Source organism: Vipera ursinii (assembly GCF_947247035.1).
Source record: "Vipera ursinii genome assembly, chromosome: 3".
NCBI classification, from domain to species: Eukaryota; Metazoa; Chordata; class Lepidosauria; order Squamata; family Viperidae; genus Vipera; species Vipera ursinii.
Genome location: NC_139516.1, coordinates 186,237,930 through 186,262,992, shown reverse-complemented (window position 1 = coordinate 186,262,992; position 25,063 = coordinate 186,237,930). Strand labels below are relative to the sequence as shown.

The 25,063-nt window shown below is 41.0% G+C and overlaps 1 protein-coding gene across 1 annotated transcript; it reads left to right on the top strand.

The window, feature by feature from the left end:
• The first annotated feature begins 10,752 nt into the window (after positions 1 to 10,752).
• On the top strand, positions 10,753 to 22,219 carry TMEM64 (transmembrane protein 64). The gene is made up of 3 exons (XM_083360723.1): positions 10,753 to 11,580; positions 19,095 to 19,250; positions 21,637 to 22,219. Exons 1-3 carry the CDS (start codon positions 10,822 to 10,824, stop codon positions 21,826 to 21,828), a joined length of 1,107 nt encoding a protein of 368 aa, XP_083216849.1. The 5' UTR covers positions 10,753 to 10,821; the 3' UTR covers positions 21,829 to 22,219.
• The last annotated feature ends 2,844 nt before the right edge of the window (positions 22,220 to 25,063 follow it).

Below are 25,063 nucleotides of genomic sequence, written 5' to 3'. Positions count from 1 at the left end.
TAATCATCAGTCAGCCAGTTCAGACTGAGTTTGGCATTTTTGTCTACCTATCGAGTCCTTATCAAGGACTTGGAATAGGCAGATGTGGATGTTCAATGGTGTTACAGATATCGTTGCAGGATGGAAGCTGTTCCCAGTAAGGCTACTTTTTGCAGTTGACTAATGGCGAATTTGTCAATGCCAATGGTGTCCAAGTGGTACTCCAGTTGTTTTGGGATTGTACCCAAGGCACCTATTACTACTGATACTAACCTTGCTTGCCTTCGCCACAGTCATTCTATTTCTATTTGTAGGTCTTCTCCAGTTCTTTCTCTTCTATTCTGCGGTCTTCAGGTACTGCCTCATTCACTATCTAAACTTGCCTTTCATATCACAATTGTTAAGTCTGGGGTGTTATGTGGCAGGTGCCTGTCTGTTTGAATTCTAAAGTCCCAGAGCAATTTAACTTTTTCATTTTCTATGATTTTCTCTATTTTATGGTCCCACCAGTTCTTGCTTGCAGGCAAATATTTCTTGCAGATCTTCCAATGCACCATTTTTGCTACTTTATCATGCCGCTGCTTGATGTCTATGCACCAAATAATAATAATAATAACAACAACAATAACAAAAACAATAATTTCTTTACTTCTCTGTAGCCTCATTAAGCAAAAGCAGCCTCAGGATACAAGCTGAATTCCTTACTGGGTTACTTAATCTGTCCAGAAATGGAAGGAAGGGTTTAGAAACTGTAGGTGGATACTTACAGCATCTTACCTGCCCTGCTTCATATCACTATTCAAACCATCCTTGGTGAGAACAACTTGGAAGACAAGTGAGTTGGATAAATGGCAGCTTCTAAATGACTAAGAGATTGCACAATTTATAGTGTGACAGATTCAGATTAGTTCCTGTGATATTTACACTATTATGTATTTCTTGTATCACAAACCTAAAAAAAAAATCAATATCATTTCTTAGGTTACAGGATCAACCTGCTTGGTCATTCAGTTAGTCAAGGGCCAATTCCCATCAAGTTTTCTAAGGTCCTAATTTGAGTTTGATCCTCAACCTGGAGAATTGATACTTGTTCTGTGAATAATATCTGTGCTCCTGCTTTTTTTCTGATTGACATATGCAGTTTGATCCCTAAGTGCTCTGCATCTGCTTCTACTCCTTCTGATCCTTTACTGCATTGTTTACTCTTTCCCAGTTTTATGTGTTCTTATTTCACTAGTCCCTCCGATCTCTTTGATAATCTGTACTTCAAGCTCTTCCTGGGTTTGATTATTCACTTGAATTTGAGTTATCTTTTTTCTTTCCTGCACTGGACTTTTGATCTCTGCTTGCTATGGAGTGAATATACCGTATGCTTTCTAGCTCATTTGGACTAATGTCCAGAATGTGTCTGCTTGGAAGCTGACCCTTTGTGAAGTCCAAAAGGATAATTATCTACTCAATAAACTCCCTCTTCTTCCTTGACTTAAAAACCATTCAAATATTTATTGTTTGGTTAAAGATATACCAAGAATAAGTTAAATGTCAAATCGACTTGTTATTCAGTTTATGTCAAAAACTACAAATATGGTCTTGGGATCTCAAAAGCTAATGTATTTATTATGTAATTATGTTACCAGAACAGACATAACAAACAAACAATAAATAGAAGCTGAAGCATATGCTTCTTGATGAAGTACTATATAAATACTGTACAAATTATTCCTATATAGCCCTTATTCATTTTGAATTTGGTTTATTGCTTCTATTGTGGTATCATATGGACTGCTCTGAGAGCTATTTAGAAACATTAAAATATAATGTATTGGCAGGATCTTCTATTGCATTTTCAGTCCTCTTTCCTTACGTTATACACTTGAATGGAAAAAATGCAAATGCTTACAGCATACAGTAAACACACTTCTGTAACAGTGAAGCCTTCTCATGTAAAAAAGGTTCATTGGTCTGATGGAGACTTGAGTCAACTCATTTATTATCTTGCCCTGAGACAGAGACTGCTACACCCAGATCTTTAATGTATTTAGATAATATCCTCTCAGCTTGTCTAGCAATGGCAATTACATTCCATGGCAGAAGAGCAGCCTTTAGCATTAAACAAATTATAATGTTCAGCAAATTTCTGATCACGGTGTAGTGTGAGTGTTTATTTTCTTTCTCAGTGTAGCTATTCCTTCCTAGTTCTAAGAGGAGTAAATTGGACAGTGTGAAATATTGTTTTATCTTGTGGCCATAGTAGCTGACTCAGGATGTGGTCAAAGCTTTCAACAGAACTAAGAGTTTAGAAGAACATGCATACAAAATAGAAGATGGATGTAATCACCAAGGAGTTGCAGCACAAAAATTAGAAGAACTAAAGAGCAAAAAGAACTTAAGATTTGCAAAGGAAATGAAAGGCAAGAAAAAGAGCTATTTCCTACCATACTACTAAAAACAACAACCAGGAAGGGGTGGGTGCAGTACTATGAGCAGAGAGTAAGAGAATAGTACATGATGGGGAGAAGAAAGAGATTGTCAACTTCTATATTCTTCAGTGTTCTCCCCCAAGAATTGAGATCAAATGGACCTAAATAGAATAACTAACAAAAGAAGAGAATGGCAGCCCAAGGGGAACAAAAAGGTAGCTACTTAAAGAAATGGATCAATGTTTTCTCAATCTCTGTAAGTTGAAAATAGAGGTGTTTGAACAAAGGCTCAGTTGTACTGCTTGGGAACATGGAGGCTCCAAATTCTAGTCCATGGTTAGGGCATGGAAACCAGCTGATTACTTTAGGCAGGTCACTTTGTCCTAGCCCAGCCCACCCTAAAGAGCCGCAAATATGGAAAAATAAATCAAATTAATATCTGTCCCTGGCAGGGGGTTTGTACTAGGTCAGAGGTTCCCAATGTTTTGGGCACCAGGGACTGGCTACGTGGAGAGAGGTTTTTCTGGTTTTGTGATTTGGTGTGGTGACTGCATCCTGTGGATGGGGCTTTCCTTGTTTGTGCAGACTGGTTGCTGGCATGCCACAGAACGGTACTGGTCCACGGGGTTAGGGGCCCTGTACTAGGTGATTTCCAAGATCCCTTTCAAACTTTAGGTCTGATTCTATAAAAATGTTATAAAGTGGGGTGGGGTGGGAAAGGAAAGGAAAAATGGGGTGGAAATAGTTTGTTAAATTAAAACTGACTGACTTAAACTTAAAATAGATTATAATAAAATATTACATCTTCTTTTTCCAGCATCTCTGTAATTTTGAAGCTTCAATGGAAACAGTGTTAAGGAAAAGCACCCCAAAAATTCTCAGCTAGGGTTTGTTTGCACACAGCTCAATTAAGTGGATCTATTCCATCAAAGAACAGTCTTACACTTATTTAAAATTAATATTATGTCATAGACATTGCATTACCATTATACCATTATAAACGGAGACCACCGTTTCTCAGATAGTCGGGTGTGAGTCTCTCTTTGTGAGATTTGGTTCTGGGGCGCAGTTGGGCTTGCTGCTGGTGTACATTTCGCCTAGTCGTACAGTGGCAGCCCTGCCCGAGCTGCTCGATATCCTCTCCGGGTTGGTGCTTGAGTTTACCAAACTTATAGTTTTGGGAGACTTCAATCTACCATCCCTGGGAGGCTCATCTGAGCTAGCTCGGGAGTTCATGGCTTCCATGACGGCCATGGACCTGACGCAAGTAATTTCTGAACCAACTCATGAGGGAGGCCACACTCTTGACCTGATTTTTTTTATCTAGACGGTGGTTGGATGATCTTGGTGGGGGCTCTCCATTTATTATGCCCCTGTCATGGACCGATCATCATCTCCTGCGGATGGTCTTCCGTTTTGCCACCCCCCGCCGTGGGGATACGGAACCAATTAGATGGTACCGCCCCAGACGCTTAATGGATCCTGATAGATTCCAAGCGGCGCTGGGGTCCCCACCTGCCTCCATTGCTCACAGCTCGGCGGATGCCTTAGTGGAAACCTGGGAAAGGGCAGCCACTGAGGCACTTGACCGGGTTGTACCCTTGCGGCCCCTGACCCGGCGCAGATCCCAGCGAGCTCCATGGTTCTCCGCGGAGCTCCGGGAGATGAAGCGTCGGAAACGGGGCCTAGAGAGCTGTTGGAGGTCGAGCCGATCCGAACCCGACCGGTTGCGGTTAAGAACCTATATTAGGTCTTATCTCGCAGCGATGAGGGTGGCGAGGTGTAATTACTTCTCTACCCTCATTGCGTCCGCAGATAATCGCCCGGCCGCCCTGTTTAGGGTGACTCGCTCACTTCTTAATCAGGAGGTGAGGGAGGATCCCTTGCAGGGTCGTGCCGAGGAATTTAGTCAACATCTGTCGGATAAAATCGCTCGGATTTGGACCGGTTTGGACTCCAGCTGGGCAGAGTCAGGCGATCAGGACACGGGCGGTCTTGTCAATGTTATCTGGGAAGAGTTTGATTCTGTGACCCCTGATGAAGTGGACAGGATTATGGGGAGGCTGAGCTCCTCCACATGTTTGTTGGATCCGTGCCCTTCCTGGCTGGTTTATGCAGCTAGGGAGAGGACACGAGGCTGGCTCCAGGCGGTTATATCTGCTTCTTTGAGTGAGGGTTATTTCCCCACCGTCTTGAAGGAGGCGGTGGTGAGACCTCTCCTCAAGAAGCCTGCCTTGGACCCAGCTGTATTGAACAACTTTCGTCCAGTCTCCAACCTTCGCTTTCTTGCGAAGGTTGTTGAGAGTGTGGTGGCGCATCAGCTCCCTCTGGTCCTGGATGAAGCAGATTATCTGGACCCCTACCAATCGGGTTTCAGGCCCGGGTACAGCACGGAGACGGCATTGGTCGCGCTGGTGAATGATCTCTGGAGGGCTCGGGACAGGGGATATTCCTCTGTCCTAGTCCTATTAGACCTCTCGGCGGCTTTCGATACCATCGACCATATGTATCTTGCTGCGGCGTCTCAGGGGATTGGGAGTGGGAGGCACAGTTCTTCGGTGGTTCTCCTCCTATCTCCTGGGACGTTCGCAGTCGGTGTTGGCAGGGGGGCAGAGATCGGCCCCTAGGTCTCTCGTTTGTGGAGTTCCTCAGGGGTCGGTTCTCTCGCCTCTCCTGTTCAACATCTACATGAAACCGCTGGGTGAGATCATTCGTGGTTTTGGAGTTGGGTATCATCAACGCAAGCCCCTTCATGGATTACTGCCTTGTCGTGGCGAAGGGGCTTGCGTAATTCAATGAAGCTATGAGCTATGCCGTGCAGGGCCACCCAAGACGGACAGGTCATAGCAGAGAGTTCTGACAAAACGTGATCCACTGGAGAAGGAAATGGCAACCCACTCCAGTATCTTTGCCATGAAAACCCTATGGACAGTACCAAAAGGCAAAACGATATGACGCTGGAAGATGAGCCCCTCAGGTCGGAAGGCGTCCAATATGCTACTGGGGAAGAGCAGAGGGCTAGTACTAGTAGCGCCAGAAAGAATGAAGCGACTGGGCCAAAGCCGAAAGGACGCTCAGCTGTGGATGTGTCTGGTGGTGAAAGGAAAGTCCGATGCTGTAAAGATTTTTTCTCCATAGGAACCTGGAATGTAAGATCCATGAATCAAGGAAAACTGGACGTGGTCAAACAAGAGATGACAAGACTGAACATTGACATCTTAGGTATCAGCGAACTAAAATGGACAGGAATGGGTGAATTTAATTCAGATGACCATCAGGTATACTACTGTGGGCAAGAATCCTTCAGAAGAAATGGAGTAGCCTTCATAGTCAATAAAAGAATAGGAAAAGCAATACTGGGATACAATCCTCAAAATGACAGAATGATCTCAGTTCGAATCCAAGGCAAACCATTCAATATCACAGTAGTCCAAGTCTATGCCCCAACCACCAGTGCTGAAGAGGATGAAATTGACCAGTTCTATGAAGCACTACAGCACCTTATAGAACTAACACCAAAAAATGATGTTCTTATCATCATGGGGGATTGGAATGCTAAAGTAGGAAGCCAAAAGATAACTGGAATAACAGGCAAGTTTGGCCTTGGAGTGCAAAATGAAGCAGGGCACAGGCTGATAGAATTCTGTCAAGAGAATACGATGGTCATAGCAAACACTCTTTTCCAACAACCCAAGAGACGGCTCTACACATGGACATCACCAGATGGTCAACACAGAAATCAGATTGACTATATGCTCTGCAGCCAAAGATGGAGAAGCTCTATACAGTCAGTAAAAACAAGACCAGGAGCTGACTGTGGCTCAGACCATGAGCTTCTCCTTGCAAAGTTTAGGCTTAAACTGAAGAAAGTAGGGAAAAGCACTAGGCCAGTCAGGTATGAATTAAATCATATCCCTGTTGAATATACAGTAGAGGTGACAAATAGATTTAAGGAATTAGATCTGATAGACAGAGTGCCTGAAGAACTATGGACAGAGGTTCGTGACATTGTACAACAGGTAGAAACCAAAACCATCCCAAAGAAAAAGAAATGCAAGAAAGCAAAATGGCTGTCTGAGGAAGCTTTGCAAATAGCTGAGGAAAGGAGGGAAGCGAAAGGCAAGGGAGAAAAAGAAAGATACACCCAATTGAATGCAGAATTCCAGAGAATAGCTAGAAGAGATAAGAATGCCTTCTTAAATGAACAGTGCAAAGAAATAGAAGAAAACAATAGAATAGGGAGGACCAGAGATCTTTTCAAGAAAATTGGAGAAATGAAGGGAACGTTTAATGCAAAAATGGGCATGATAAAGGACCAAAATGGCAGGGACCTAACAGAGGCAGAAGAGATTAAGAAGAGGTGGCAAAATTACACAGAAGAACTATACAAGAATGAGCTTAACGTCCCTGATAATCACAATGAGGTGGTCACTGACCTCGAGCCAGACATCCTAGAATGTGAAGTGAAGTGGGCCTTAGAAAAGCTGAGCAACAACAAAGCTAGTGGAGGTGACAGTATTCCAGCTGAGCTATTCAAAATCTTAAAAGACAATGCAGTAAAAGTGCTACACTCAATTTGCCAGCAAATTTGGAAAACTCAACAGTGGCCACAGGATTGGAAAAGATCAGTTTACATTCCAATTCCTAAGAAAGGCAGTGCCAAAGAATGTTCAAACTATCGCACCATTGCACTCATTTCTCATGCTAGTAAAGTCATGCTTAAAATCCTACAAGCTAGACTTCAGCAGTATGTGGATCGAGAACTACCAGAAGTGCAGGCAGGATTTCGAAGAGGCAGAGGAACTAGAGATCAAATTGCCAACATACGCTGGATCATGGAGAAAGCTAGGGAGTTCCAGAAAAACATCTACTTCTGCTTCATTGACTATGCTAAAGCCTTTGATTGTGTGGATCATAACAAACTGTGGCAAGTTCTTAAAGAGATGGGAGTACCAGACCATCTTATTGGGCTCTTGAGAAACCTATATGCGGGTCAAGAAGCAACAGTGAGAACTGGACACGGAAACACTGATTGGTTCAAAATTGGGAAAGGAGTCCGGCAAGGCTGTATACTGTCGCCCTGCCTATTTAACTTATATGCAGAGCACATCATGAGAAAGGCAGGGCTAGATGAATCAAAAGTTGGAATTAAGATTGCCGGAAGAAATATCAACAACCTAAGATACGCAGATGATACCACTCTAATGGCAGAAAGTGAAGAAGAACTAAAGAGCCTCTTGTTGCAGGTGAAGAAGGAGAGTGCAAAACTTGGGTTGAAACTTAACATTAAGAAAACCAAGATCATGGCATCTGGCCCTCTCAATTCCTGGCAAATAGATGGGGAAGAAATGGAGGTAGTGACAGATTTTATTTTCCTGGGCTCCAAGATCACTGCAGATGGGGACTGTAGCCAAGAAATTAAAAGACGCTTGCTCCTGGGGAGGAAAGCCATGGCAAATCTAGACAGCACACTAAAAAGCAGAGACATCACCCTGTCAACAAAAGTGCGTATAGTCAAGGCTATGGTCTTTCCAGTTGCAATGTATGGTAGTGAAAGTTGGACCATAAGAAAGGCTGAGCGCCAAAGAATTGAGGCCTTTGAACTGTGGTGCTGGAGAAGACTCCTGCGAGTCCCTTGGACTGCAAGGCGATCAAACCGGTCAGTCCTAGAGGAGATCAATCCTGACTGCTCTTTAGAAGGCCAGATCCTGAAGCTAAAACTCAAGTACTTTGGCCACCTAATGAGAAGGAAGGACTCCCTGGAGAAGAGCCTAATGCTGGGGAAGATCGAGGGCAATAGAAGAAGGGGACGACAGAGAATGAGGTGGCTGGATGGAGTCACTGAAGCAGTAGGCGTGAGCTTAAATGGACTCCAGAAGATGGTAGAGGACAGGAAGGCCTGGAGGAATGTTGTCCATAGGGTCGCGATGGGTCGGACACGACTTCGCAGCTAACAACAACAACAACATCATCAATATGCCAATGATACCCAACTTTTCTTTTCGACCCCAAACCACCCCAGTGATGCCCTCGCTGTGATGTCCCGTTGCCTGGAGGCGGTTCGGGTCTGGATGGGGAGGAACAGACTTCAGCTCAACCCTGACAAGACTGAGTGGCTGTGCATTCCGGCATCCCGGGACATTCAAAATGTTCCATCTCTTTCTATGGGGGGTGAGCTCTTACCCCCCATGGATAGGGCTCGCAACTTGGGAGTCCTCCTAGATTCACGGCTTACCCTAGAAGATCATGTAGTGGCCGTGACTAGGGGGGCTTTTGCCCAGGTTCTCCTGGTGCGCCAGTTGCGGCCCTATCTGGACCGGGATGCCCTGTGCACGGTCACTCATGCGCTCGTGACCTCTCGCCTTGACTACTGTAATGCTCTCTACATGGGGCTTCCCTTGAAGACCACTCGGAGGCTCCAACTGGTACAGAATGCGGCCGCGAGAGTTGTCTTGGGAGTTTCCCGGTACTCCCATGTTACACCTTTGCTCCGCGAGCTGCATTGGTTACCAGTTGTCTTCCGGGTGAGGTTCAAGGTCTTGGTTATGATCTTTAAGTCCCTACATGGCATGGGTCCGGGGTACCTCGGGGACCACCTGCTGCCGGCTTCAACTCCCCTCCGCCCTGTGCGTTCCCACAGAGAGGGCCTCCTCAGGGTGCCTCCGGTCAGGGAATGCCGACTGGCGGCCCCCAGGGGGAGAGCCTTCTCTGTGGGTGCCCCGGCTTTGTGGAACCAACTGCCGGTGGAGCTCCGGACGGCATCGGACCTCCGAACTTTCCGTCGTGGTCTGAAGACCCATTTGTTTGAATTGGCCGGTCTGGCCTGATGGGGGAGCTGGGTTTTAAATTGTCATTTTAGATTGCATTATTGTTTTTTAATTGGGCACTGATTTAATCTTTGTTTTAACTTTTGTATAGTACTGTATTTTTATTTATATGCCCTGTGAACCGCCCTGAGTCCCCAGGGAGAAGGGCGGTATATAAATTAAATAAAACGTAAAAAACGTAAACATATGCATCATGCATCACACATTATATTATGGTACATCAAAAACAGCTCTTACATAACAAAGTACTGTATTCACAGTTTATCCTGAAAGTCCAAGTTATTGTCTACTTTAAAAAAAATGATTGACCTCAGAACTTCTTGGCATTGGCAGAATGCAAAAGTGATGGTACCTCGTTTTCACTTTTTTAGGTGGTATACCTTGTTAGAAAATACCAGTAAAGCCAGCGAGGTGTTTGTTACGTTTCAGTAAGTGGCTGGATTTCAAACTTGTTTCCATTTTCCTTCTTTCATCAGCTTTGATTATATTTGTGTTAAATTACCGATTATGAAGCTAACTTGTAATTATGGTCTTTATAAACCACACACTTCATCTCTTTCCAACTTAAACCCAAATACTTTATGAGGTATTTGATATGCTAATAACGCCCCTAATCCCCTGGTACACTTCAGGCTGCGGTTTGTGCGCTGTCAATAGACATCCGCACCAGATCACAAGCGTGTAGGAGGCCAACAAACTGTGCGGATAAACGTGAAAGTGCATTTGTGTAAACAGATCGATGTGATTGCACTCAGGACAGGAAAGCTTTCGAATGTAAAGCCAAAGGGGTTGGGGAGGTTCACATCCGTAAGCACGACGCCCTGCTCGCCAAAAAAAAACAAACTTGTTTATGACTGCGAGGCGTCTGTGGTGAAAGACGTGGCAGACTCCACAGAGAGAGACCCTGGTGGACGCAGACTTATGAAGTGCTTCATCTTTGCACCACAGCGCAACGGGAACTGGTTGTGAAGTGGAGGGGGGGGAAGGGAGAAAAGCAGCTCCCTTCTGGAAACGCGCAGAGCACCAAATCTTTCTGCAACTCCGCTGCGTGAGGAAGGGGAGGAGGCGGAGGAGGCGACGTCGGCGGCAATCTCGCCCGGCCCCCCTCCCAGCGCCGCCCATCCGCCCCCAACAGGCCGCGGAGGATCGACGCATCCTCGGCGTCTTTTCTACCTCGCGCCCGCCGCCGCGTAGCCGCGCGCTTTTTGAGGCGGCTGCGCCCGAGTCGCGGCGGCCTTTCGCCCCGGCGGCGGGGCCTCGGCAACGCTTGGGCATGGGGTGCCGCAGCTGTTGCTCCTGCTTCTTCGCGGGGCGTCCCTTCTGGCAAGGCCGCGATGGCTTTGGCCGCCGCCGCCGCTGCTTAACCGCCGGGTAAAACGAGACCACCGGCTGCGGCTGGTTGTGCGAGATAACCGCCCGCGCCCTCCTCAGTCCGGCGCCTTCCTCGGCTGCCGCGGCGGCGGCGATGAGCGAGCGGCCGCGTCTTCATCCAGCGAAGCGGGGAAGGCGCAGCGCTCCCTCGACCTTCGCCCGTTGGCGGCGCCTCCTCCGCCTCCCCCTCGCCGCGCTCAGCACTCCGTAGACGCCGGCCGGCTATGTGGAGCTCCGGGGTCGCCGCGTTGCAGCTGCTCTCGCGGGCCACTAAGCAAGCCTTCGTTCAGGGAGCCCGGCAAGACCTGAGCCGCTGGCTGCCGCCTCTGGGAGCCGCGAGCGAGCCGGCGGAAGGGGCAAGCAGAGGGGCCGGCGGCGAGCAGCTGCTCTTTGGAGAGCAGAACGGGCTGTATCACTGCCCTCCGCCTCATCCTTCTCAGGAACCGTCGGTGGAGCTCCTGCTCTGCCAGCTGCCCGAAGCGGGACACGGCTTGGGGGAGAGCAGGACGTGGCACTGCTCGGGATGCCTGCTGGGCACCTGCTGGTGCAAGAGTTGCCTGAGCGTGTGTTTTTTGGCGATGTTCTGCTTCGCCTCGCTCGCCTTGGTGCGCCAGTACCTGCGGGACCTGATGCTCTGGGCTGAGAGCTTGGACAGTCTGGCGGGCGTGCTTCTCTTCACCGTGGGCTTCATCGTGGTGTCCTTCCCTTGTGGCTGGGGCTACATCTTACTCAACGTGGCCGCCGGATATCTCTACGGCTTCGTGCTGGGCATGGGCCTCATGGTTCTGGGTGTCCTGATCGGCACCTTCATCTCCCACGTGGTCTGCAAGAAACTCCTGGCCCGATGGGTGCTGGCTAGGATCCAGGGCAGCGAGAAGCTCAGCGCTGTCATCCGCGTTGTGGAAGGAGGAAGTGGCCTCAAGGTGGTGGCCTTGGCTAGGCTTACACCAATACCCTTTGGACTTCAAAATGCACTCTTCTCTGTGAGTAACTGTCAAGGAGTTCTGGATGTGCCTTGCTTAACAAACCGCAGGCGAAAGGCTCCTTCTTGAAGCCAGGGCCAGTTCTAGTTCAGGGTTTAGCAACTTGCTACTCTCCAGGTGTATTGTATTAGCCCCATCTTGCACAGGGTTGTGTGCCTTATAGTTCAGAGGAGCTAGATAGTGTGAGATTGGCTATCCCACCAGTTCAGATCCAGTTACAGGACAAAGAGGTTGCAAAAAATTGGTTTATCAGTAGTAAGAACCCAGGAGTAATCAGAATATATATATATATATATTCAAAGGCACTGTTTTGGAAGAGTTCCTAAATCTGCTTGTTCAAAGAAGATCAATATAGGTCAGATATTCCCTGCAGATGCATGTAATGATAGCCCACAATGGGAAAGCTTCCTGGAATGTAACTTGACACTGCAAAACAAGGGGATAGGGATATTTAGGTGTTTGCCTTGTCTCAAATACCTGCCAAATAGCATCTCTTCCTGTGTAGTGTACAGTAGTTTACTTCCTGGAGACAGAAGGCACTGCTAAATAGTCTTGCATTTAGAAAAAAATAAAGCTGTGCTATTCAAAAGGAAACAGTGGCAGAAAACAGGTTATGGTAAGTTATGCTTTCTTGCTATCAGTTCTCTGCTTCCATTATTAAGAAGCTGTGGTTTTTAATATTATTTTTACAACTCTGTTAGCATACCTTTCATAACCACTGAGAAATGTACATACTTAGATATTGGTAGAATATTATATTCCTACTTCTTATTTCAGTGTTTAGAAGACAATATGTGGCTTTTAAATTTGACAAAATTTGATCCATCGCAAGAAGCTTCCAAAACAATTCTGATGTAGGGTTTTTTTTAGCATAAGAATCAACTTGTCTCCCCTACTTACAAGAAATGGTGCTTAAAACCTGAAATCCAATTTTGTACTGGTTCTGTAACCCGTGAAGGTTAATTTGGTACATTTTATATTTTTCTTAAAAGAATAGTTGGTTTTGGCCTGTAACATAACCCATGTATTTTCCTGCATTCAAGGGGAAGGATGAATATATATTTAGTACTTGTGTTTGGTCCTTAAAGTATTTTACATTTTATGATTGATTAGGAAGCCTGGATTGTTTGTTACATGGTGACATCTAAAAAGATTTTATTTCCTTGGGAAACTGCAGAAATATGTTGTCATGATTGTAGGGCAATTAATATGCAAAATGTATTTTTACTTCTTTTTTTGGCTTAGTGTTCACAATTAAAGTAAAAAGATACAAAAAGAAAAAAAGTGAAAGAAAAAAGTCATAATGTACACACACACACACACACACACACACACACACATATAAATCTTGAGCAGATGAAACAATATTGATCAATCTTTCCATCAGTAAAAGGCCAGTTTATAAACAGAGAGTGAATGTAAGACATCAGTTCAAAATTGTAATTGAGGGTGGCATTTCATACATATGATGTATTTTTATTGCAAAGCAATAATCTTTTTTGCTGTGTTGTAGCCTGGTAAATCTGTAGTTCTCTCAATACTAATATTTTTCAAGATGTTGGTATATGATTCAAATCATATTCATCCCTTAAACTCTCTTCTCAAAGCCATATTAACAACTAAAATATACTCAACCAAAATCAAAACAATAAAATGTACCTCTAAGCGTAAATGTGCCCTCTGTCATTTTGTATAATCAGTTCAAAGTAGACAAAAAATTCTTTCAATGCATTCTTTGAGATATCCAATAAAAATAAAAGTTGAATGAGTCTCATCCTGAAGTTATAAGTAACATGCTTAATGTTCTTTAAGACTCTTATTCATTGATTTGTGAATATAGGATATTCCAATACTTCATTCCAAAGTACTTTAAGATAACTGATAACATATTTCAGTGATGGTGTTCAGGATTTTGAGATGTATCTGAAACGAAAAGTTTTCAGTAAAAAATTGTTTTAATCAAATATACCACTGGTCTTAATTTTTAGACAACCTCAAATTCCCCTTGCAATAATTCAGATTTAAACAAATTAAATTTAATTTAATTCACATCTTGAAGTGAACAATTATGTATAGTGGAGATCTCAAATTTAAACCTCCTTTCTTAGAAGTCATCTTAGTCTTGACACCCTGGTCCTACTTTCTGTCCTTTGAAATAATGACTTGCTCATGCACATTGTCACCTATCTATCTTTCAGGAAACATTTTATTTGGTGCTCTTCCTCAATGGGAATATTGATCTACATATATCCATCCTTCAGTAATACTAATTTCCTTTTCCTATAAGCTCTTTAGGATTTTGTCTATGGAGATTCCCAGTCACCCAAGTCATAGTAGCCCCAAAGGTGTTTTTTCAAGAAGCACCTTTGGGATCTTTAGGATTTTAAAAATCTTTTAATAATTTACTGAAATTTAAAAATTGACAAAATTCAAACTACAAAAAAGGGATATTGCCATGGGTTAGGGTTTGGGTTTGGGTTCTCCGGTAATTGAAAGAATTTTCCCACCAAGTCAGCTGGGTGACCCTGGGCCAGTTAATCTCTCTAATCCCAAGCCAAGGCCATCTTTTATTCAACTTCCTCAGGATATCTTGATGTGTGAGTAAATAATTCCAGTTGTAATTAATTACCTTGCTGAGGGATTAGAATATTGCACATCAAAGAATATTGTGCCAGAATTTAAACTGACATATCAAGGATATTTCTACATCCATCAAAACCTCCACTGCCAACTCCAGTTTTTCTGAACATGTATCTGAAATAGCAAGGGGCAATCTAATGTGTTAGGCTTGAAAATCTTTTATTAAACCAGATTGCACAGAATAGATAATTGAAGTAGTAATATTGCCTGTAATCTGTAGGGCACAAAGAAAGAAAATCTACAAACTCCATATGGCATCAGGAAGGACATTGAGCCACTAAACACTCAGCTCCATGCAGTTGCCCAACTCAGCCCTGATTTAAGGGATTACACAATAATAAAAAGGAATTATTGTCTGTAATCTGTATGCCAGGATTGTAATAAAACAATTGGTGCAACATTTAAATTTTACAACCTATTGCATTAGAGTAAAGGCAGAATTTGTACCAGCTTCAAATCATAGTTATATGCACTAATTAAAGGACATTGGAAAAAATATTTTTTAAAATTAATTGTAAACTTCAAACAGTACAGGATTATTATAGTTCTGAGGAGTTTTCATGTTTTCATATATTTAATAATATAATTTCCTGCAGAGATAAAGAAGCAGTTAGATAAACAGCTGGTTCATGTATGATCTTCAGACGAGCTTTATTATTTACATTTATTAAATGTAAAAGTATAACCAAGGCTGATTATGAAATGAATTTACTTTTAAGCATGTTATTAATTTCTTATATATGAAACCATAAATTGCAAAATTTGTTATCACTTATTTTTGTTAGTTTGAAAGATAGAAAGGTAGAAAACAAAGCTAACAAGGCCATTCAAGGGAGGTACAGCAAGGGTCAGGAAGTGTGTGCTTGGGTAAGCAAGTGGTGCAGTGCAAGTGCAGAGGGGCTGGGGAGGGTGAGCAAGTAGCAGTAGGACTTATATACTCTTCACAGTGCTTTACAGCCTTCTCTAAGTGGTTTACAGTGTCAACAAATTGCCCCCAACAATCTGGGTCCTCATTTTACTGACCTCGGAAGGATGGAAGGCTGAGTCAACTTTGAGCCAGTGAGACTTGAACTGCTGGCAGTCGGCAGTCAGCAGAATTAATCTGCACCTGCAGAGTTAGGTAGGGGGTGACATTCCCTGCTAATTTCCCCATTGTCTTTCTGGGGAAGCTGACAGGAAAGGTGCAAATGATAATCATGTCATTGCAGGGTGCTTCAGTGGTCATAAGTGGGAGCTGGTTGCCAAGTTCCCAGATCGCAATCACGTGATACGGAGGTGCTAGGATGGCCCGTGCTTTGAGGATTGATCGTAACCACCATTTGTTCAGTGTCATTGTGATTTCACTGGAAAAGAGTTGTAACTCAAGGTCTATTTATATTTGTTATTTAAAATAAAAGTATTAGTGAAGGAATATCCAATATTTGAATCATAGTAAGCCACTAGCAAGATGTGATTATTATGGACTATTGACTGCACACAGAAGTGCAAAATCAAAACAGGTGCTATAATTCAGGAGATGCAAAACAGTGTCTTACCCAACTCATTCAACAGATGTATTATAGTGGAGTTATTTTCATGTGCTACAACTACCTGAACTCCATAATTAATTTAATTCTCAAGTGTTGGACATGCATATTCTAACAAAATAAAAATATAATCTCTTTAGTCACATGGGAGAATTCCATCCTGTCTTTATAACAGCTATCAGCCTTTTCTATAAAGTTGTAGATGCGAGGAATGTGATTCTCTGGATGCTTATGCTGAACCAAATCACAGGGTCTTTTGCTGGGATTATTGTCACGTGTGCTTTTGATTGCAGCCTAAATTTGCACTCTTGTCCACCTAACTTGGATATAAACCAATTTAATAGCTTTCAATACTGCATTGTAGAATTAGGAAATTCAATAAAATAAGGTTTTAAATCCCAATTATTTAAGATACCTGCATTTTACAACTACAAATGTAATTTGTAATCAGTTTTAGAGATTTTTAGGAACAACTTTATATCCAAGTTTTTATAAATTCTCCATGTTTATGATAAATGTAATTAGCAAGCTAATATTGTAAACTGATGTATATTTGGAAAAGAAAGGTAAATATGTATCCATTTAAAATATACTGTATATTGGATTCAGTTAGAGTCTTCTATAATTAATTATTCACCTATTTGATATGTATAACCAATTAGATTTTACTGTAAATTGTAAGATAATCTATTACATCTTGTAGTTTCTAACATAAAAATCCAGATAATCAGGAATATTCTGAAAATGCCCATATTTAAGTCAGTTTTTCTTCTAATCTTGTAAGCTCCATAATAGGTCTCTAGCAGACCTTTTTAGAATATCATTACAATACAAGGAGGCAGTATGAAGTACTGAATCTGGCTGAACTGCTAATGTACTCTACCAATGTTTGCTATATATGTTATATCAGTAATCAGAAGTAGCATGCCCATATCCCAGTGCTACATGACCTGCCTTGGTTGTCAGTTGACTTTCAAATACAATGTAATATGCTGGTCATTACTTATAAAGCTCTTAATGGCATAGATCCTGTTTAATTGAGGGACCAGCCTTCTCCAAATGTTTGTGTCTGCTTGGTACTCTCTAGCAATGCAGGTACAGCCCAGATCCTCTCTATTAAACATATTGAATATTCTTTATTGGCCAAATGTGACTGGACACACAAGGAATTTATCTCCAGTGCATAAACTCTCAATGTACATAAAACCAACAAAATGATAAGTCATAGATCATAAATCATAATTACAGTCATAAATCATAAGATACAAACAACATGTGATCATTCATAAAATACCAATAGAAGAACCAAGTGGGACCAAGGAAGCAGGACCAAGGAAGTGGGACCAAGGACAACAGAGAAGTTGTAACCCCTACCCTCTGGAAAATTGTCTCCCTAGAGTTATGAATGGTGCTTTCTTAAGATCAGGCTCTAGTCCAGACATGTCAAAAACAAGGCCCGGGGGCCGGATGTGGCCCGCGAAGTGGTTTCATGTGGCCCGCGAAGCCATCCTGGAAACAGTGAGGGAACGGCCCCCACTGCCTTGGCCCTGGCCTAGAGACCCTCCTTCCGCCAGAGACCCTCAGATCTGTCCCACTCCTGCCCAGGCCCCCATAGGCACCCTTGATGCGAACGATGTAGAGCTGGCCACGCCCACCCAGTAGGCCATATGCACTCTAGCCATGCCCACCCAGTAGGCCACGCCCACCCAAGCCATACCCACCCGGCCCCCTGAGGGCAACCGCAATGCTGATGCGGCCCTCAGTGAAATTGAGTTTGACACCCCTGCTCTAGTCCAAGCCCTGAGGTTAATGCATTTTGTGGTTACCTGTTGTTATGATTGTTTCAGTCTGAGCTGACAGTCTTGTACTATATTTTATTTATTAGATTTTTATTCCACCTGTATTATTTTCATAAATAATTCAAGGTAGCAAACGTACTTAATACTCCTTCCTCCTCCTGTTTTCCTCACAACAACAGCACAACAGTGAGGTGAGTTGGGCTGAGACAGAGTGACGGGCCCAAACTCACTCAGTTGGCTTTCATGCCTAAAGTGGGACTAGAATTCATAGTCTTCCGGTTTCTAGACCAACAGGTTAACCACCAAAACTGGCTTTTATAGAACTATTTGGCATTTGTAAGTTGCCCAGAACTGCTGGAGTAGGGAACTACATACATACATACATACATACATACATACATGCATGCATGCATGCATATGGTTTTTTTCTGCTAGGGGTGCACTAACTTTGATTAACAAGTTTTAGAATTTGTAATGGAATATAGAAAAATGATACAGTGGAAAATTGATAATATTACTAATTAAATGTGTTAATAATTGTAATGAATTAATTAATTACAATGAGTATTAATGATTATTCAGTGTTTTATGTTAAGTGATCTTACTATCTATATATGTGTTTGTGTGTGTGCGTGTGTGTGTGTACAAGCATATATGAATGGCTACAGATTCTAGAGTATGCTGTAAAATTGCATAAAACTATGTTTATCTCTACATGGAACTAAATATCCATTTCCAAACATTTTTTGCAAAAAGGTTATGTATTTTGAAATAAGAAATTAAGTATATTCTTTCTTGAAAATTTAAACCATGTATCTGATTTACATCAAAGTGATCTTGCACAAATAGCAGGATATGATAAAACAATATCATACTTCCTGTGAGTGAGTTGGGCAGTTTCTAAATTTTCTCTATAAATAAAATGAAGGAATATAATGGTCATCCATAGTTTCAGCCAAACAAATTTCAACCATGGAGGATTTGGGCTACTTGTTAATGAGGTATTCTTGTCTATGGTTGCAAAGTTGTAGTTCCTAATTTGTACCCCACAGTCAAAAAGTGCAAAATAATACATTAGAATGGTATCAGCATTAAAGGAAGAGGCATCAGATCAAAATACAGATGTAAATGTAAGCTTTATATCCCCCCCCCTAAAATATACCAGAGTAGGGGAAAGAATTCTGTAGAGCTACAGCTGAAAAGTTTTCATCCCTAGTAGGTTGCCATGATGCTTCTTCCTGAGGTGACATACAAAAGTCCTTTATGTGAATGAAAAATCTTTCTGAAAGTATATTTCTCTGCCTTGTGATCCAGCATATACTCCAGCTTGGAATTACTATATAGCTTTGGCAAACTGTTCTTTACCTTTCTGAATAATCATAAGCTGGACAAACTGTGTTTAAGTATAATCAGATGCCTTTCCCCTCCCCCCCTTTTATTTTTCTTGAAATGTGGGGTTGTTAAATTGCTGTCATTTCAGCAAGAGTGAAAAAAAACTGATCAGACTTACTTGTCTAATGAATAATTTATATGTATTTCTTTTGTTTAGATCACAGATCTTTCACTACCAAACTACCTGATGGCTTCTTCCATTGGATTACTTCCAACTCAACTTCTAAACTCTTACCTGGGAACTACCTTGCGCACCATGGAAGATGTTATTGCAGAACAAAGTTTTAGTGGTTATTTCATTTTTAGTTTTCAGGTAAATTGTTTCGACCTCACTCAGCAATTTGTTCTCATAGCATTTTAGCTTAACTTTTATGAATTAGTGCATCTCTGTGGTACTCTCTTGCTCTTACCTTGACTATATTGATGGAAATTGAACCACAAAATGTCTACTATATTGCCTACCCTTACTGAAAGTATTTCATCTAAGATCCCATAGCGTTTACTCCTTCATTATAAGTATTGTTAAACGTATTGAATTGGCTCCTTCCATGAATAGAAGTTTCTCAATCCATCTGAGTATCCTGCCTAACAGAAAGGCTAATTCCTAAATTTTGATTGAAATGCTCATGCCTAGGGAGATAAAAAATATTTGGCCCATTCTAGAAGCCATTGCATTTAAATAATGCTTTAATTGAAGGAAGCTCTTCTGGGTATTCAGGTATTTGCTTTGGAACCAATGCAATGGCTCAGCGGTTAAAGAAGTAGCTCCCCTCTCATATTTGATACAGTAGTTGGTAATAGTTGGAGTTCTGTCATTTTCTCCAAACCCAAAGTTACAATACTAGGACTTTTATTCATTTTGCCACAGTATTGTTAAAGCAATATTTTCTTAGTGTTAGCATACATGGCAAAAATGCAAGACATGACAGTAATTTTCATTTTTTTTATAATTTGGACAAATCTTGTATAAGTAGAGGTAAAACTGTAAGAAGAAATACATAATAAAATGTTGGGAGCTAACGACCAAACCCAATTTTATGACTATTTTTACTATGATCACAAGTCAAGTCAGTTATAAGTGCGATTCCAGTTTAATCAATAGCAAATTGAGTAACATGATGGTGGGACACTGCAGCTAGTTGGAAATGCCAGCCTATTGCTAAGTGCCTGAATTGCAATCATGTGGCTGTGGGGGCAGGGTGAGGGTCATAAGTTTGAAGTTATAATAACTGACCATTTTGAAGGCCATTGTTAATTTGAACATCATTAAGGACTTCCTATATTGGCTTCTTTTAGTAATTTTCTATGAGATCCTTGGCGGCACTTATGTTCAGTGAAGGATGTGACACCTAGGGGCACCTTTGCAGTGAGGTAAAAATCTGAAATTGACATAGAATATTTGTGTGCAGAATGCATAGTCATTCATTAACTAGGCTTTCCAAGATGGCGTCCTTCAGATTACAAATTACATAATCTCAGCCCATGCCAAGTTGGAAAAAAAAATACATTACTTACTTTTAAATATCTGACATAATATTCAGATGCTTTATTTGAATTTTTGGCACAGAGTACTGAAAGATTGCTACATGTGGCATTGCGAATGATACTTTGGAACACCAGGTAGCTTAGCATGACATGTGCAAATCTTTCTAAAGATTTTTTCCCCACTTTAAATCAATATATGGCTTCTGTGAAAAGATTATATTACTCTGTTGAAACAAATTTTATTTGTGTCTTGTAATGAGATACAATATGTCTTTTGGAAAGGGCATTAATATTTTAGTATTTGAGAGTTGTGCAAATGCCAAGATCACTCTTTAGGCCTGATGCAGAATGTTTGTTTGTTTGTTTGTTTAAGCCTAAATTGCCTAGAGAATCCATGGCAGAAATGAAATTCAAACCAGCAGTATTATACAGTAGTTTACAGCGCTTGTTTTCTATATCACATTATATATAGCTGTAAATTCTGTTACATTAAACTAAACATGGGATATAAAGTTTGTTTATTTTTCATCTAAATTAAAATTATTTGTTTATTTAGCTTAGACAACTCTTATAGTGTTGATAAAGGTTGATCATGCATCTATATCAAAGACACAATTAATTGCTTACCTTTTGTCAGCTGTTGCCAAGAGCGGACTTCAATATTGATACAGGTAGTCCTCAGCTTACAATCAAAATTTCTCCTGCTAAGTGAGACATATGTTAAATGAGTTTTGCCCCATTTTACGACTTTTCTTGCCACAGTTGTTAAGTGAGTCAGTGCCGTTGTTAAGTTAGTAACATGGTTGTTAAATGAATCTGGCTTCCCTATTGACTTTGCTTATCAGAAGGTCACAAAAGGGGATGACATGACACCTGGACACTGCAACCATCATAAATATGAGTCAGTTGCCAAGCGTCTGAATTTCGATCACGTGACCATGGGGATGTCACAAAAGTTGTAAGTGTGAAAAATGGTCATTTCACTTTTTTCAGTGGCGTAACTTCGAACGGTCCCTAAATGAACTGTTGTACTTTGAAGACTACCTGTATTTTGACTCTCTGTCTTGCTTAGTAATTTGTGGGCACATGACAGTTCAATTGCAGTAAAACACCAGTTTAAAAATTCACTCTCTTCATGTACTTTAAATATTTTTATGTCCATGATTGTGGCTGAAAATATTAAACCAAAGCAACCGTATCTGCTTCATCCACAGATTGTAATAAGTATAGGCCTCATGTTCTATGTTGTCCACCGGGCTCAAATGGAATTGAATGCAGCCATAGTTGCATGTGAAATCGAAATGAAGACATCCCTGGTGCAAAGCAGTCAGACCAGCAGCAACAATTCAACATTTTGCAACAAGAGGACACTTGCATTTTCTGGAGGAGGAATCAACATTGTGTGATTTCCTCTCATTTTCTGCAGTATTGTGTTAGCTTTGTGAAACTGGGTCATTTAATTTGTTGCTTACGACTGCTGGACTTTTCAACAACACTTAAAATCCAAGTGGCTGGCAGATGTACTGGTGTACAAAGTACATGGCAGTTTTTATATAGTAAACTGGCTAAATTTTTGTAGGGTTCAATAGTAACTGTAAACATAGATGCAAATCTGGCTGCACTTTTGTCTTTATTATCATGACTTATAGTCTGCACTTTAGACTTTGTTTGGTGTTTGCTTTTATAAACTAAAGAATACTCTGATACAGTTTTCTTTCTGCTTAGCATTATTTATAAGACTGACTAAAAAATGGTAGATCTTTAATACTTATAAAAATGTACAATATGCAACTTCATGTGCAGAACTCTTAATTGTGTGCATTTTTGAAACTCAGTGAAACCTTGACCTAACAGTACAGTTTGCAGAGTGGACTTTGTTCCTCATGAATGTCCATGAAATCTCTAATTACATCATTTCTGGTGATTTAACTATCTGAGCAAATAATGTATACTGCCACAAATGATGTAATACTTATTGAAAATTACAGGCCTCATTTAGATGATCTTGGATGGAAAATTCTTGTCCGTTAATTGGGAGAAAATCTAGAGAGAAATTGACTCATTGTATCTGAAGTCCACTAAACAGATATTCACTAAATTAAGGTTTCACTGTATTTCTGGAAAATACAACCTTTTTTCAAAATTGAGAACAATCAGTGCAGGAAAACCCCATTTTTCATAGCTGGGATAATAAGATGAGCATTTCCTCATGAGAGAGCTCTTCTGGATTCCAGAGTAATTTTCTTATTTGTAATTGGTTAAAGGATATCCCCATACTTCTCTGGGGTTACCTGCTAAAGAAAAGTGGAGAAAGGTTTTGCTATTTTGGGAACTATTTGGTTTCCTTGTTTTGTTGAAAAATACGAAAGCTGAGAGAGAGAGAAAAAAACCCTTACATAAATCTTTAGTTGAATGTATTTTTGTAAGCCTCTGAAATGTTCTGGAGCCATCTTAAATGTTCCTATAAGTTCAAATCCTACATTGTGGGACTGAAGTGCTCTTATATAACATGTTAAGTTATACTGTATAATATGCAAAGTAAAAGGGGAACTACAGAGTACTTAACAGATTGTGGAAAAGAATGGTGTGAAGGAGAATTTGCAGGTGAAATACAAATCTTTGATAGGGTTTATCCTTGAGTACCAACAAAAGGGCTCTTCCACAGTCTCTAACTAGCCGTGAAAAGATTTTAGGAAACTACATCAGATTTGCTTCATTCTGCACTCTGTAACACTAGCAAAATAGATGGAATAAACCTTTCCGAAAACATAATGATACTAATTAATCACATGGCATTTACTTTTTAGAGAAGACTTTTTGTTTTTTGTTTTTAAAAAAGCTTTAAAAATCCACACAATTCTTCTCTGCGTATGTTTTCTTCTGATCATAAAATAATGCTCTGATATAAGTTTTCTGCAGTATTTTAAGATTTGTATATGAAGATAAGGAGATTGCATGTGTCCCTTTTTTGAAAAATTAAGAAAAAATAGGTTTTCCATCTTTAAAACATTGACTAGGAAATGGCAGAAATGTCTTGAGGCTCAGGAATCTGTAAACATTTTTAAAAGACAATTTCATAAAATAAGTTGAATTCTCTTTCGAAAATCACTTTGTTCTATAGGTTTGAATGAACTGGAATAAGCATAACTTGTTCATGTGTCTTCATATCAATTCTTTAAAATTGCATATTTGTATGCCTGACATGAGAATTCACAAAGATATTTCATAGCAGTTTGAATCAACTCAAAACTTTGAATTCACTTTCAGTTTTGTCTGAACGGTAGAGTCCAGTTCTGGGCTCTTACACTTTTGCAATATCCCTTCCATTCCCTCCTAGTCTGTTGTCATGGTGCAGTGATTTGTGGAAGTCTTAACTACAATACAAAATCTGGCCGTTGACTTTAACAAGTTTATTTTGTGTTGAGGCTAATGGTTTTCAAATTTATTGTGCAAAATAATATTCTGCTCAGACTCTACCGTATTTGTTAAATAGTTGAATAAATAAATATGCCATATCCCCATATAGCTTAAAATATCACAATATTTCAAATTTAGTGGTAAATATGGAACTATTGGCAAGACCTTGTTTGGGAAATTCGGTGTTGTTCTACAATTGCATTGTTTTTGTTATTTGAAAATTGGAAGTTTGGCTATTATTTTATGACACTTTGATAGTGGATGATTGCTGATCCCTTTATTACTGTGACTTTCATTTGAAAAGTAATACCAGTAGGCACTGTAACTGATGTTACTTCACCCAAGATTTTATCAATATTTGTTATTCTGTGAACTCCTTTATTAACAACAATAAAGGAATCTTTGCATAGCTTATTTTTACTGGCAGTTTTAGTTGCACTGTGTTTTCAGATTGAGATAATTTGATTGTACAAGGATTTTGAAATTGAATCCTTTCAAAGTTTTTGCATGCAGTATGGCATTTATATTCAAAAATGAATTATTATTTCTTAACTTACACGTCTGCCCATTTTACCCAAGTGACCCTGTGCTACTCACAACAGGTAAAAGGAATCCAATAAAAACTAATTAAAAACTAAAAAACATATAAAAACTAAGTGCCATTTAAAAAAACAGAATTATAAGCAGTGGCAGAATTCACCTTACATGACTTAGTCATTGCAAAAGCTCTTCACCATAGCCAGACCCTAGACACAGCAGCAGAGCCATGTCTTTACAATCTTCCTAAAAGTTGGGAGGGTTGGGGCTAAGCTAAGGTCCATGGCAGTAAAGGGTCTCTTCCTAGGTCCCGCCAGATGACAGTTTCTGTTCTGTCCCAGGCTATGTGAGTCCTTGTTATGCTCACAAGGAGAAACCCCTCTTCCAAGAAACAGGCAGGAACCACAAGAAAAAACCAACCCCCTTTATTCTCACAGATCTGAGTCACATGTCCAAGGCAGACAAACACAGTCCACAGAAACTCCATCCTCAATACGAATGGTTGCCTTTGGCAACCAGCATCTCCCACACCTTCCCTTTTATAATTCAGCCAAGGCGTGGCTTCCTAATGCCTTCTCCTTTGCTTTCAGAGCGGCCCCATTGCATTTCTCTGTCCTACTTGCTTCTCTTGCCTGTGCTTTTGTGCATCCTGGATTTGTCCCAACTGTTCTTCATCACTGTCCAACT